At 39.9% G+C, this 16,341-nt stretch overlaps 1 protein-coding gene across 1 annotated transcript; it reads left to right on the forward strand.

Moving 5' to 3' along the window:
• Nucleotides 1-7,293: 7,293 nt before the first annotated feature.
• On the forward strand, nt 7,294-12,529 carry LOC124111111 (scavenger receptor class F member 1-like). Its single transcript, XM_048399191.1, has 5 exons — nt 7,294-7,324; nt 7,492-7,860; nt 9,228-9,830; nt 10,854-10,921; nt 11,104-12,529. The coding sequence occupies exons 1-5, from the start codon at nt 7,294-7,296 to the stop codon at nt 11,119-11,121; spliced, it is 1,089 nt and encodes a 362-aa protein (XP_048255148.1). The 3' UTR covers nt 11,122-12,529.
• Nucleotides 12,530-16,341: the final 3,812 nt, after the last annotated feature.

The following is a 16,341-nucleotide window of genomic DNA, read 5'->3' on the forward strand; positions in this document are numbered from 1 at the left end:
TATTGAAATCATTACGCTCCAAGTACACAGTTTTGGATAGCTTCTTTCGCAAACATGCCTACACACATAGTTGACATGATCGACCGTTTGTCCTGGTAAATTTGACGGTGACACAATTTCAGTAAAACATTGAGCAGATAAATTGCAATTCAAGCGTCGCTCAGTAACCCTCTCATCCAAAACTATCGCAAACATTTATCGTGCATACGTTGTCATGGTTACTCACCATGACTACCTGATGCAGGAGTAGTGTCTTGTTTCTGGACACGACACTTCTCTGTTGCGACTCATAGGAGATAAATTAATCAGGATTGTTGCCTAACGACTCCCACAAAGTCAAGACTGTTTGGCGTGACTCATCCACCTCATAGCTGACGACTTGCCCCGCACAGTGAAAATGTAAAAATAGCTCACTCACTCGGTCGGCTGGTCGGTCGGTCGGTCGGTCAATCAATCGGTTGGACTGATCGGTCAATATTCAAGTCTGGAATCACCATGGAGACCATGTACCAGCTTTGTCAAAATCGCCTACTACATCATGTCATGGGAGCTTACAATGTCTGAACAGATAAGTGTTATTCACTCACCATAACATACAGAACCAGTTCTATCAACTCCTCTGTGCCATCCAGATTCGATGACTGAAGACGTTGTGATACAGGGGCAATATGGCTTGGTTCGCTGACATGACTAAAGTCCCATGACGCCTCCAGGTGACCGAAACATGCTGAGACCTATATGTTTTATGTTGTTTTCGTTAATGTTCTGACATCCTTCCTTGTCAAAAGTATTCAAAACTTGTTGTGACTTCACAATACATATCAATTATACTAAAGCGACAAAACCGTTTCCATATTCATAAGAAATCCACAATTTTTCGCCCATGGGCGAAATATTTTAATATCGCCCCAAATTAGTTGGCATAAGTTTAAATAAATTGAATTATGTGCCATGGTACTTTTATAAACACATTTATACATGACAAAATTTTAAATTTTGTGTTTTCGAATCATTGATTTTTCATTTTTTCCTCCTTAGTATGTACCCATGAAAACATCATGTTAAGTATTGGAAATACCTTTGACTGAGGCTGGTCAAAGCATGGAGAGTTTCTGGACGAATGGGTTTCCAGAATTAAAATGGGACGTGTTTCACAAATTTCTCATATCAAACCCGTTGTTTTACATGTGTTGTTTGTTGAACAAAGTCATATTTTATAGAAGCCTGGTATTTAATCGTGTTGAACAATAAGTTGCAATAGCAGTGTGAAGGGAGATAGATTGTGTGCGCGTTATAGGCTTGACGTCAATTCCCCCCTTGAACCTTTCTCGATGGCTTCCTGAATAACATACGATACATTGCAAAGGTAGTGCGCAATAGAGCTGTTCGGGTAAGAAGGATGGTCACTCACTCTCAGTGATACAGCTTGAATGAGATACGATGTACATTGCAAGGTCAGTGCATGATAAAGCCTATAGCTAAAGGAGATAATCGCTCAATGCGTAATAGTTTATTCTTACAAAATATAGACCGGTTAACTTTAGCAAAAAGAGGAATATATTTCCCCTAAACATTTTAGCTCTTTTAAAAACAAAATGAACAAATTGCATGGGTTATCTGCATTACGAAACGTGACTAAGTCTCAGAATGTGACAGGCGATTGGTTCAAACATGTCCAGATTAAGTCACTCATTTTTCATTATAAAAGCTCCAAATGTTTCAGAGATGTTTCTCCTTCAGTCAAAATTAACTTAATTCTTATACTAATCGACGATTAGGAGTTCTTTATCGTACAATAAAACACTGCAGGGAAAATAAGCTATGAGTGGTATATGAGATATCAACATTATGTACAGCCTCTTTAAGAATGATGATAAAATGTACAAGCTTTAAAAATATTTACCCGTATTTAATTAATGATGTCTCCCTCAATAGTATAGGCCATTTTATGCACAGATGGGCATTTCTCGCATATTCTCACAATCCTCACGTCGACTACCTGTACCTTTTCTCCAAATACCGAGTATCATATCTCTCCCACATTTGGATGCGATCGTTTGGCCACTGCTTTTATCTGCGTAGCCAGCTACATCTGTGGGAAACAAATCACTAGACACTCCCCCCTATAGAATAACGTCGTCCAATATACGACGTTATCAAGTTGAGAGCGCATGTTCGAATCTCCAGAAATTACACCATGCTAGAACAATGTTTTATCTTGAAATATTAGATAGCTACGCTATAAAGCGCAAAGAACTATGAAAAACGAATAAAACACTGCTCTATAATGACGTCATTTCTGGAGATTCGAATATGCGCTCGCAACTTGATAACGTCATATGTTGGACGACGTTATATTTTAGAAGGCCAAACCTCGATTCGCCTCGATTATGATTTTGGGTTTATTAGGACCACACCCCTGCTCGTGGATCTCAACAAAGTGGTAAACGTCTGAGACCTGCAACACTTCGTGGTGATGATTACGCGGGCACGGGTGGCCCAGTTGTCTAAGGCGCCGCAATTCGATGTGCAGAGTTGCGTTCCTTGGGCACGCCAGAAACAAGTTGTATTCTACAGTCAAATCTTTAGACGACCTCGATTCGATTAGTCGACTCGATTCGGTGATACAAGAGGCGATCTAAAACATTAAATCATTTCAGTATGAAGGCATAAGCACTGCTTTAGATCTTGTTAGCCATGGATAAGATTTATGGTTATCTTGGATGTCAAGAATGGATTTCATCCTTTTACCATTTGAGAGGATCACCAGCGATATTTAGGCATACATTTTCAAGGAATTGACTATTTATGGAGAGCGCTGTCTTTTGGTTTGTGTAATTTCTCAGATCCTGGGGGTCTCAGGGTCATGACCAATGGGGAAGACTTTAGAGAGAGTGTCAGAAAACCTAGGCACCGGTTACATGTTTCGGAGGGTGTTTGGGAGGGGGGTGTTTGTCCGAGAATATGCCTACAAATAAGTATGCCTCAGAGTGTTGATAAAGATGTCTTCTTCAAAAAGTACACACGTACGGACGCACGCACGCGCACACACACAGCCTTAGTCTGGCGTATATATGTTGTAAAGTGTACTATATGTAGCCATGTATCAAAATCAGAACAAAGACTATATTATTGAAACTTGTTTGATGTAATATGAATTCTGTGAACACTGAACACATTCCGTGATCCCGTCTAGATCATCCGACGAAACATGTTCCATTGGGCGTAAAATGCAAACATAACGTTTTGTGTAAAGACAAGATGTAACTTGAATACACAGGGGGCTTGTAACTAATAAATACGACATAAGTTCTGTTCCATTTTCACACGAATATGACGTACATGTACCATAAAACTTGACTTTCATAAACAGTAATAAGTCTTCACCGTCACATATTTAGAATTTAACTGCTCACACACTTTTTATATACTTCACACGTAACGTTGCGATATTTAACGTCTTCAAGTGTTTGTTTGTTTGTTTAACGCCGCACTCAGCAATATTCCCGTTTTATAAACCCTGTGCCTTATAAACTCAAATACCACAATCCCCCTGACCACAAAGTGAAACGCGTCCAACTGATAAGTAGATTTGTTATATGATAGGTCTGAGTGCTATATATTTTGTTGTGTTCACAACACACGTAACGGATTCCACACAATGTACTGGTAAAAACCCATTCAAACACTATGGACTATAACTCCTTTTGAAAAAGCTTGCTGTTATAGTTGGCTTGGATTGAACAGCAGGAGCTGACGTGTGTCATAGTCACGTCTCTTCATGTTAGTATTTAAAACGTTGTCAAATACACTTCCATAGTGTCAGTGTTATCAACGGCTATACATAAACTGACAATGTAAGACTACTATTAATACTGAATATAAAGATTATAAAGGACATGCGGTGGAAAAAAGCTTCAGGCAATGAATCAACCATATAAGAGTCTCAGCGTTAAGTGATATATCAGTCACATTCTTTTGCAGATTCATCGGAGGGACATGATTGAGCTACTACTGCCCCGATTACAGAAGATATTGTAAGTGTTTCCTTAAATGTTTCGTGTCCGTGAAGTCTCTACTCGTGTCAGTGGTCCATGTACATATTCTTTAATGGGAGAAACCTCTTTCCTGCAGCAAGAAGCTTGTTTTCGTGTACTTCTCATTTTTAAAAATGTATTTGATCATGCGCCTGCCTTGTTAATTAGTATAACAAACTTTATCATACATTTCAGAATGATGAGATCTGACTGGATCACGTGATCCTGAGGGAAATACATTTCTGAGCGGGAGGATATATTCCTTATACGCCGAATCTAAGCAAAAAACTGCATGCTTTTTCGAGTCATGAAAATCACGCGACAGAGCAAAAGTTAACCTCAGCTCATTCGAACAGCTGTTTTCTATATATTTTGAATCTGTTTTAATTCCTTTACAATGGCAGAATAAACCATGTCGGTAAGATAAATTCGTTGTAGCAGTAGCAGTATCACTCGGGGTACATGCGGTTGTATGCGTCCCTCGTTAGGTTTTATAAACCTCTCCTCCGGCTCGGTACCCTCGTGATGCTGCTACAACTTATAATGTCTACGTTTAGAAGAGTCTTGTTTGTTTGTTGTTTAACGCCGCACTCGGCAATATTCCAGCTATGTCACGGCAGTCTGTAAATAATCGAATCTTGACCAGACAATCCAGTGATTGACATCATGAGCATCGATCCACGCAATTGAGACAAGCGACTAACGGGATTGTGTTTAGTGGTCGACATAATGTAATACTGAATAAGAATTATCTGCTGATCAGCTGGCACGTCACTTATCTATTGCAATGGGACTGTAGCTAATCTAATACGAAATCGCACTTACGCCTATAGACAACCCGTGAAGATCCGGGTTAGAGTAGGTCTTCAAAGTTTGTCGTAACATGAGACTATGCTTGTGGTAAGAGGCGACTAACGGGATCGGAGGCGTCAGGCTCGCTGGCTTGTGAAAGATCGGGAGCACCTTTAGAATACAGTACCACAACTTCTCGCGAGGACGATCTCTGCCGTAGGTCACATGTCTCAAAGACAAGCAACCAGTTTTTGTGAGAATCCGTCGGACGCGAACTCGCGACCTTCGGATTGATAGCCCGAACTGTGAAACAAAGTGCAAAATTTACCAAGTCATGCCTACGACGTTACGGAACTGACCGAAAAGGGTCGAATAGGTGACGGACACTTACGAAGGTTACGGGTAGGCATGGTGTCTTACGAATGATCCCGATGCCATTTGGCACACTCGTCCCATTCCGTACTTTACAAGATACCGAGTGGTGAGGAATGAGCCGATATGGCGCGAACTGAAAACGGCTCCAGGCGTCCGATGTCCGACGTCGAATTCGCGAGTATGCATGAATGACATGGTATTTAATCATTCGTCGGGTGGATTTTGTGACAGAAAAGTGTGGTAGGGAACACTGTAACGATGATGTGGATAATAGTAAGGAACGAGGGAGGCATGAACATGGCTAGTGACGACAAAACGGTGAGCTCGCTTTTGAATCAGCACTGAAAAAATGTAGTCGGTGAAAGTGGCTTGTGTGAATGTTCCAGGACAGTGTCCAGTAGCCAAAATATTTGACACAAAACCATTTCATTCTTTTTACTCGAATCTATAATAGCCACGAAACGGGTACCTAACCCTAATGATGGTAAAGGGGTGATTGATCGTAAAGGGGATCCAAGTGCTAAAGATAGAGTTTGGGGTAGCCTACCCTAACACTGGCGACATTTCGATGTGTTCAGCGCCAATATAATATCCCCAATAAACTGCATTCTTGTACATAATAATGAAAAAAAATGAACTGAAAAAAATAATACACTGCAAAACTCTCAACACCGCTGGGCGTATTCAATAACATTGCGTGTAGAGATGATAGATCACTGGGAGGAGCTTATGCACACTCGATGACCCTGACGTCACAGGGCATTGTTTCGCCGGTGTGACTGACAACAAAATACCACAAATTACGTCATAGGGTATTGTTACGTGTTTGAAAAGTTTTTGGTACTGTATTCTAAAGGTAGGCCCCCTGTTACATCCTCACAACCTATCTAGATATCCTTGCAACAAGTACTAAACATTCGATCACTTACCATTACACACTCTGTTCCTTTCTTGCCTCTCTGCAGGTCACCTGTGCGAAACATCGATTCCAGGATTTCCGGCATTTGTAGACTGTACCTCTGTAACCCCCGAGTCCTGCAGGTGCAGAGGTCTTTTGTGAAAGCCTAGTGAAAGGGAAAGGTTGCTTACCTTACAGCGGTACCTGGGATGATGGGGAGATCGTGGTGGTGTAAGTTTCTGTGGTTCAATATTCGTCCGTTCAGTTAAGTGCCCAGTCTCGATCTGTCACTCGTTGGTTGGTTTGTTGTTTAACGCCGCACTCAGCAATATTCCAGCTATATGACGGCGGTCGCCGGAAACATCCAAGTGGCATCGGATGACCAATTCAATTTTACCCGATGTAACCCGATGTAACCCGATGTACGAGTGCGGAGGCACCGCGATCTCTACATTCAATCGAAGATTTGTTTGATGTTTATCGCCACACTCAGCAATATTCAAGCTATATGACGGCAGTCTGTAAATAATCGAGTCTGAACCAGACAATCCAGTGATTGACATCATGAGCATCGATCCACGCAATTGGGATACGATGACATCAACTAAATCAGTGAGCCTGACCACCCGATCCCGTAAGTCGCCTTTTACGACAAGCATAGTCGCATTTTACAGCAAGCATGGATTGCTGAAGACCTGTTATACCTAGGATCTTCCCGGGTCGCAATTAAGGATGACAGACATAAACAGTTAGGTGACTTTCCATATGGTAGGTTAATCTGGGATGTCTTCAATGTTTGTGTTTGTTTGTTTAAAGCTGCACTTAGCAATATTCCATCTAAATGAATGTGCTCTATTAATAATCGAGTCTAGACCAGACAAACCTGAGATTGATCTTATGAGCAATGGTGACACGCAATCAACGCATGTCTTACATGACACCAGTATGCCTTTCAGAATTAAATAATTACATTCGTTTTCTACTAACATCGAAAGGTATGTACCGATGCGATAGATTGAGAAGATTTCTTCACAAAACAATTTCAAACGGACCGCGGCCGGTTGCAGGGATCAAAAGCGACACAATTAATTTTAAAAATATGAGAATTATGTTTATAACATAATTATAACCGTTCAAAAACTATCGTCATATCCTCTTTTGTAAAATACATTTGAACATTTCAAACTGTCGATGCAACAGCTAGGGGCATATTTTGCCACAAGTGAGAAATTCAGAGAAAAAGAAACTTAAGGAATATTCAAATTAGTTGAAGGTCATTGTCCACGTGATTAGTCGTTGATTTTCATCAAGGGTTGACTTTATCATATTAATAAAAGTTATACCCGAACCTGATTGTACAGCCTGGTTGTTTCCAACTGTTGTTTTCAGCACTAGTTGGACTGCTTCTGGTCACTCGAGCAGATGGATCTGACATATGTCCCCATGGCTTCTGGGGCTCAGACTGCAAAACTCCGTGCCCAGCCAACTGTGACGAGGAAGAATCAACCAAGCAAGTGTACTGTGACAAAGATACTGGTAACTGTGCTGAAGGCTGTAAAGCAGGATACTACAAGCTACACTGTGATGAACAATGCAAGGACTGCCCAAGTGGGCGATGTGTTCAGGTCGATGGCGCCTGTTTGCCAGGAGGAGCTTCCATGGTTCTTCACCCGAACTCATTTCTCATAATGCTGAGTATGCTAATTCCAATCAGCAGGAACAGAATTGCAGTGGTAACTTTGACCCTAGCATTTCCAGGTACGTATTTAGCGCTTTTCTCTCAAATGTACGAATTGTTGGATTTCATGTAACGTTCAGGAGATAAACAGATTGACGGGTGTTGTTGAGTGTCAGAAACTTTCATTCACATATTGACCACATTAACATATATTTCATGCACATATTTCAAATAAAATCAAAATAATACATTAAAATAACGAACAGAAGTCAAGGTGATCCATATTGCAAGTCAAGGTTCGTGCAATATGGGCGTGGGTGGCTCCTATCTGTACCATACCCAAGGCTCGTTCACGTTGTTCGACTGTGAGTCGTGGAATTTCTTTTGTGTGTTTTTTTTATCACTGTGGATGTCCGACTTGCCGTTGCAATTGTTTTATACCCTTACCCGCACGTGCATTTGCAGTTGTCCGTGGTGCACCTGTTTTTCACTTTTTCGCGTGTTATCTCGCAAACATGTAACAGACGATTAACATTTTCTGCATACACTATTGTTGTATTTAAGTTATGTGTTTTAGATAGACGCCATCGAAAAAAAAATTATACTTTGTGTGAAATTTATATTTTCAGTTGGTAAAGTTTCTTTTGGACGTCAGTTTATTACACAATTAACTAGGTATACAAATTAAAACTACTGCACAGCAATTCCAATGGCAGTATACAATAGAGTGGTAGTACAATATGCCATGACAATATATAATGTGATTGCAGTGGTCAGTATCAAATACAAACATATGATGGCAGTGGTGACATAAAACAGTTCAGTGATAATAATACCAACCTATCCGCAACAGTGGTAAAGCTTCCTAGACAGGCCTAGGCTGGGAATCCGGGGTGATAAGTGATCTTCACACGAAAGCTGGTCTTGATGTAATGTCAGATGAAATGTGAGATTCGACAGAATTCTACTGAATCTCAACAAAAACAGTGTAAAACAGTTCCAATAATTGTTTAACAATAACTTACACTGCCATGCAACAATATGGGTTTTGATCTCAATATAAACAATATACAAATAATATTACAAGTTAAGATACCTATAACAGAATCCTATAATCCTTTCATCTTTCATGCTTCACAATTTTGTTTTCACTACATTCATCCATCACTTGCGAATACATTTTGTGATATTGTCGCTATTTTTAACCAACGAATCAAGCAGGGCCCTGGTTCCACAGCCAGGGGAACAGACCAATGAGCGCCCAGTTTACTTCGCGCAAACGACAACTTGACTTCCGTGAGCTAAACCCGTCCTCAATGCATTAACTGACTGAAAATTGACACACGTCACCACTACACCGCCTATCGCCCCAATACATTCATGGGTGATTGAGGAACGTATTGTTTACAGACAGTAAACCATTGATCATAAAATCCTCTGGTTTCAGTCGCGTATGCTGATGCCTGTAGATGCACCTTCTGTAAAGACCTGCAGTGTGACCCTTCTGGAAAGTGTCTGCATGGATGTGCTGATCCTCACACCTACGGCCCCAAATGTCAATATGAGTGCCCAAATAACTGCATCAAGCTCCAGTGTGCCTTAGCAACAAATGGACAACCTAAATGTACAGCAGGATGCAAGGACGGATTCTGGGGAACACAGTGCAACATACCCTGTAACAAGAGATGTAAAAGATGTTACGGACCTGAATTCTGCCTATCTTGCAATTCCAATTACTTTGGACGTGATTGTCACTCAGATTGCACTGAGATATGCCATGGAATGGCTTGCAATCCAGACGGAAGTTGCAGGACAGACACGTGTGCTGATGGGTGGTATGGCCCGGGCTGCACCATGGAGTGTTCCGCCACATGTAAAACCTGTGAGAAGGTCATGGGAACGTGCACCAGATGTGATGTTGGGTGGTATGGACTTGACTGTGCAGAATGTCCCCCTCTACCAGATGACACAACCTTCTGTTCAACGCTGCGTGACACAGACATTTGTCCAGTTTGCGCCTTTAAATACTATGTAAATCAAGATACTTGTGGTAAGATATACAAACACTTATGAACCTTGTGAATAATCTGAATTCACAATATATGGGATTTCAGTAGCATAACCACTCAATGTTTGATGTCGGTGTATGATTTATGAAAAATGCCATGAAAAACATTATTGCGATATATACGTTAATAAAAACTATAATTACATCTAGTGGTTGTGACTGTCAGATTAATTAACCTATTTTCAGCAAAGTCTTCATTGTGATTATTTCAAAATAGTAGTTCTTAACATATTCAGTGTGAAATTGATTGCTTTGTGTGTTAATATAAAACTTATATTTTGAATAATTACCTAAGTGCACACTATGTGATATTAGTGCAGAAGTTAGTTCACTCAGTGTTAATCTCCGATACGACAAATTTTACAGACGCTTGAAACAGTACTTACCTCACCTATGTTTATGGTATAGCCCTGTCCTCAGTGGGCATTTATGAATGTAGCTATGTTCCGTTTGTTTCAGAATACGTCGTTAGTTGGTAATGGGTCTAGAAATATTGAAGTTAATAGTTTTATTTACTATTTTGTTTTTTGTATTTAGTCTTGACCTTTAGTTTTATTACCGCTTAGACCGCCTCCGTGGTCTAGAGGTATTTCCGCTTAGACTGCCGCCGTGGTCTAGTGGTAGAGCGTCCGCCCGGAGAGCGGAAGATCCGGGGTTCGATCCCCGGCCGCGTCATACCAAAAGAAGTCAAAAGATGGTACTTGTTGTTACCCTGTCTGGCACTCGACATTAAGGGACTAAAACAAGGACTGGTCGGCTCGGAGTCGGTATACTGTGTCTGAGTGGGGTATTCAAGTTAAACTGCGGCATGGTATCTCAGTGTGCTAGCACTAGTACAAGCAGCCACACACACACACTTGCATGCACGTCGCTATATGAGTGCAGTAATCTTGGACGCGACGTTAAACTCCATTTCACCTCACCTATTACCGCTTAGGCATTGCCTAATATCCACAGAACAACTGGGGAAACTGGTGTCAATCTCATCTTGTATTTGTTTTTAAGGTGGCCCAACCAGGTGGAATCTAATCACAAGCGTCGGGCTTCTTTGCCTGTCAACATACACGGTTCTGGTAAGTCAAGTACAGGCCAACACATGCAGCAGTGTCCAGGGGTCGAGTTGTAGCAATTCGGCAAAATGATCGACCCTACGAAATGTTCGACCCTACGAAATGTTCGACCTTTTAACAGTGAATTAATATGAAACATATATTTTACCGATTTGGCTGTCTGAAGATCTGTGTCTGTCTTTCAGGCACTGACTACAACCTGATGTCACAGGGGCGATACAGGGCACGATATTGATGACTTTGGAAGATGATGGAGACCTGCCAGGACAACGAAACAAGAACATCATAATTATTTCTCCCGATTGATATCGTCATTTGTTCAAATGTTCCAATGTTCCGTCTTAAATACCATAGTTGATATATGTACTCTTTTGTTAAGTCTTAACTCCATTTGTACAGCTGCAGAAAAACAATGTACTGAAGTAGTGAGGATCTCTGGGCTAAATAATTACAGTGGAATATCCATATCACATGCAGAGTTGTAGCGCTTGAACCTTTTCTGTTGCTCACACGTGACGGTGTGAATTAGATAGTCCTTAATCCGACACTGGCATGGTCTTGGATGTTGGATCGACAGTGGATGGCCATGCGTTGGATTCACAGGGTTTAAACTATACCGCCTAGATGGATGTGTACAGAATCTGACTTTTGTTTATAACAGGGTTTTTTTCGGAGATGTTTGTTTGTTTCCCCCTTTCATGTTTACGCCTCCGACTAAGGAGTATCCATGTTGTGTAGCTCATAAACCGTTACGACACACATTTTCTATTTTTCATCCCTACCGAAAGCAGCTGGAAAAGATATAAATTAAGCATAAACTATTTATGTTTATTATGTCTCCCACTAGTAATACAGACCCTCTTATATAAAATATAATGTTATATATAAATTCCATGTCTACATCACAATCAAGATTCAAGAAGCCTGCTGCAGTTTTAACTCCATGGCAGAATGATTTTCATTTAGATAAATAAATGATTGACATAGTTATTTATTATTAGTTTTATTTCGACCGACCAGCTGGAAAAGCTGGAATAAATCCATGAAACATTAAATTAAACAAGTGCGGCCTTACATTCAAATTTGAATTATGACGTAGCCGTGACTCTGAATTCAGTTTCGGTTCTATTTTAAATATAATAGTCAAAATAGGTAGCATCATTAGTATAATTGCTGGAACATATACCACATTCGAAAAACATTTGACATAAAAAACTGCTGTTTGGAAATTGGATTGTTTTTCATCTGAATAAGTGGTGGACTGTTATTGGAAACGTAAGCGGTGATTATTGGAATAATCATTACCTTCTCAAGCGGACTGCACTCGAAACATCCCCTTAGTCCTGTAATAAGCATGATCCAGTCCATAGCTGGATGCTCTAGGTGAAGAGCTTACATTTCTTTCCACGTGTGTTACTTTTTATTTATATATATTTGTGGATTGATTTTGTGCTCCGAGTGTGATGTGACAGTTGCTTGAAGTATATTTGCATATAGGCCTTTATGTATACACTTATGACAGTTTTGTTTTCACATATTTTACATCGATTTATGTCACTTTTCTTTTTGACACAGTGACTACTTTACTTCACTCTTTATTACACAATTTGTACAACGGCAATAAACACCCGTCAAACATCCTTGGTGTGTGTTGTTGTAAGTGGGTGAACGAGTAAGGCTCGACACTGCTTTGAACAGTATTTCAGTGACACCATGCCGTGTCAGCGTGAGGTGGGAGGAAAGGTCTGAGGGATGCTACGACTCTGAAGTCTGCACAGTGAACTGCGGCGACCAAGACGAATGTGCCACTGGTGTCCTCGTGTGTATGGAATGTGTACGCATTGTCCATTGTGTTGACCTCAGCCTGACACATCGCTCACTGGAGATTATCTTTCTCAATGAATGTCCCAATGTTACTCTAGTCACGCATTAAGGATACATCACAGTAAAATAGAGAGGTCGACACAGTCTTGTTTATACAGTCAGCTGACTGTGAGGTGTAAAGTAAAACTGTCAGCTGACTATGAGTTATAAAGTAAAACTTCCATTAAATGGCCTTGTTTCACATTGTGAATCTCACCAACGTCACCAACACTCATTCAAAATGCAGTTCCCCTCTCCCGTTTCAATATTTTCGATGCCACGTAGAGAATCCATGCTTGATCATGCACCCCCCTCCTCAACATCTTCAAGCCATGAAACGCTGCCTCGTCGAACCAACAAAGAACGTTACGAAGAATGTGAAGACTCCCCAACACTACAGCCTTCTGCATTACCCAGATAGTCAAGGCCTGTGTTCTTGGCAGCAAACCCGTGTACTCTCCCAATGTCACTCAACAGATTGGGAGGTAAGTTTTTATTTACCCTATATTATTCTGTCAAATACAAACCTGAATAATACAGGAATACAAAGCATTTTTTCACACAAATTCAAATGAATAGCGTGTCGTTGAAAACATGTTTATTCACCCGAACATACATTCCATTCAGATAAACCATTTATATGAAAAAACCCTCTCTGAAATATACACACACAATTTGAAATAAGAATATATGGTTCAATCCATCGATAAACTTTATTAATTCAAAAGTCTGTTAACCATGATTGATGACTTTATCCGTATCCACTGTCGTTGGTCATTTTACCTTAACAATGACCATACATTTGGCCGACCTCTTGCATAGAAGAATACTATGGAATTCGTTAAATACGTCCTTCATGTATGTAATCAATATCAGCGAGGTCAGATGAAAGTGAAAGTAAATGTTCGTTTATTGAAAATGTAACATGTATGATTCGGTCACAATAAAAACAAGATGACTGCTTTGAAACAAATCATATCTTACTTGGAGTAGGCTGTGTTTGCAGTTACATTCTAAGAGTTTGATGAAATGAAATACGCAATTGAAGATATACAAGAAAACATTGACGCAGAGCATCAAAGTTCCCCGCCATATGTGATGCCTCTTAAACGCATAATTATGATGTTACTGAAAGGCATGATGGAGCATAATTATATTAACCACAATTATCACAACGCTGTTGTGGAATTTTTTTATATTTATTTTGAGTATTGGGCAATACAGTTGATACATTTGCATAGGGTAGGTCAATTTAAAAAATAGTTTCTTGTTTAACGCCGCACTCAGCAGTATTCCAGCCATATGACGGCGGTCTGTAAATAATCCAGTCTGGACCAGATCATCCAGTTATTGAAACCAAGAGCATCGAACTACGCAATTGGAATATGATGTTATGCATCGATCAAATCGGCGAGCCTGACTACCCAATCCTGTTCGTCGCCTCTTACGGCAAGCATAGATTGCTGAAGACCTATTCTAACCTGGGTCTTTATTTAAAACGTAGATCGAAGGAAATGGAAGCAATTTCTGGCACAAATGTAAACATGTGGAAATAGTATCAAAACTGCCAACAACATTGGCAGATGCACATACTCAAATAATAGATCACATTCTTTTTACGCTTGGCATTTGGTTATAATAATGTAAATGAAAATACCAAGGGCTCCATATGGCCAAAAAGTCATACTAGATAGGGTCTTTTTGTCACAACCACAGATGCACATACTCAAAATATTATCACGTAGTTGGACAACATTTCAATACCGGGACTAATCAATAACGGAGATTCCTCGTCTCTTGTTTTACCTTTTTTGGTCAGTTTCTTTTTTGTATTTCTTGCTTTCAAAGAATAGTAATTGTGATCATGATGAGTTGAGTTACTTGGTTTTTTCTATGTACTGTTTTTTATCCAGTGTCAGTAACTGTTGTGGAATGTGGTTTACTTGTAACAATGACTGGTTTGAGTTCATATGATGATGATTGATTGGTTTGTCGTTTAACGCCGCACTCAGCAATATCCCAGCTATAAGACGGCGTTCTGTAAATAATCGAGTCTGGACCAGACAATCCAGTGCTTAATATCATGAGCATCGATCCACGCAATTGGGATCGATGCCATGCATCAACCAAAGCCTGACCATCCGATCCCGCTTGTCGCCTCTTACGACAAGCATAGTCGCCTGATATACTGTTAAGATGTAACATAACAATTCATCCATACTACTAAACAGAAGTAAAACCGCTTGTCCATTCGGATCAATCTGACCCAAACCATTACGCTGATGAGAGTCAGATATTGCATACGAATCAAAATCCGTAAAAATTGCAATGGAGACATCATTAAAAGTTACCAAAAGTGACGGGAATATCAATATTGCTTGTTGAAATGATTCTTTGAAATTTGTTTATCCTGCTTCAATATTTGGAGCACCTGTGACGGAGCCATAAAACTGATCTGTTATGTAGACAATATCGCTTGAGACAGTGGCTGCTGGGAGCGGTGTTAAATGTGACTGTAGAGAGCTGTGCCTTCACCCAACAGATTATCGAGGTCAGTGGAACACCGTACAGACGCAAATAGATTTGACCCATAGGACACAAAATATATGAGTGACCAGAGCTACGGCTGTACATTGAATTCCATTAAACGGTTGAAACATACTACAGCCTTGATGCAAATTCGCCGACACACTACTCCGATTTTGCTTTAACTTTGCTACCAAACGTTTCACATGTGGCTATGTGCGGTGCACTGATTAAAAAAACATGAGGGACTGGGTTAATTCAAAATACGGAATATAACTATTCCAAATATTTCCAGTGAACATGAGCATCCAAACAATCAAAAGTGTGCAATATTACATTTAAATTGAGAGGTCGTTGTTGTTCATGAATAAGCATATTCAGAACATAATTTTTATTATGCTGTTATTTATGATCTCTGGTGCACAGTTCTTCTTCTGTATACACCGTGAAAATCAGAAAATTAGTCCTTGAGGAAAAAAGGACATCGGACTACACATGAATGGTTTAATAATGTCAGCTAATGACCAGAAACGGTCAATGAACTACATAAAGACAATTTTGAAGTATCTCTTATTGCTGGAAAAGAACAGCATCAACATTCCACGCACATGATTTGTATGTTTTGTTTCCGTAAATGCGTGGCTTGAAATTTTAAATAAACCAACATGTCGACATACATGCTACAAAATTAACGTTTCCCGTATACTTCCCAGCCTTAAGGACGGGGAATAATAATAAAAAGCGACAAAATAATTTTTCATTTAAAGTGATATAATTGTGAAATAGTCATTACAGAATTAATGATTTAACTTGCAGTTATGAATATCTAGAATATTTGAAGAAAATAGAACTATACATGTATGCAGTGTTATGATTAAAAACGTTAGGCTTTGACATGCAGTTATACCAGTTTTCCCTCGGAGTGTTCCCACTTTTATCAACTCGTGTTGATATATTTGATATCAAAAGACACTCTGGTGAGATTCCCTATATAGGCTCCAAACAATAATATCACAACATAATAATAATTGTTT

This window comes from Haliotis rufescens, unplaced genomic scaffold (genome assembly GCF_023055435.1).
Source record: "Haliotis rufescens isolate VD_foot unplaced genomic scaffold, xgHalRufe1.0.p SCAF_2, whole genome shotgun sequence".
Classification (NCBI taxonomy): domain Eukaryota; kingdom Metazoa; phylum Mollusca; class Gastropoda; order Lepetellida; family Haliotidae; genus Haliotis; species Haliotis rufescens.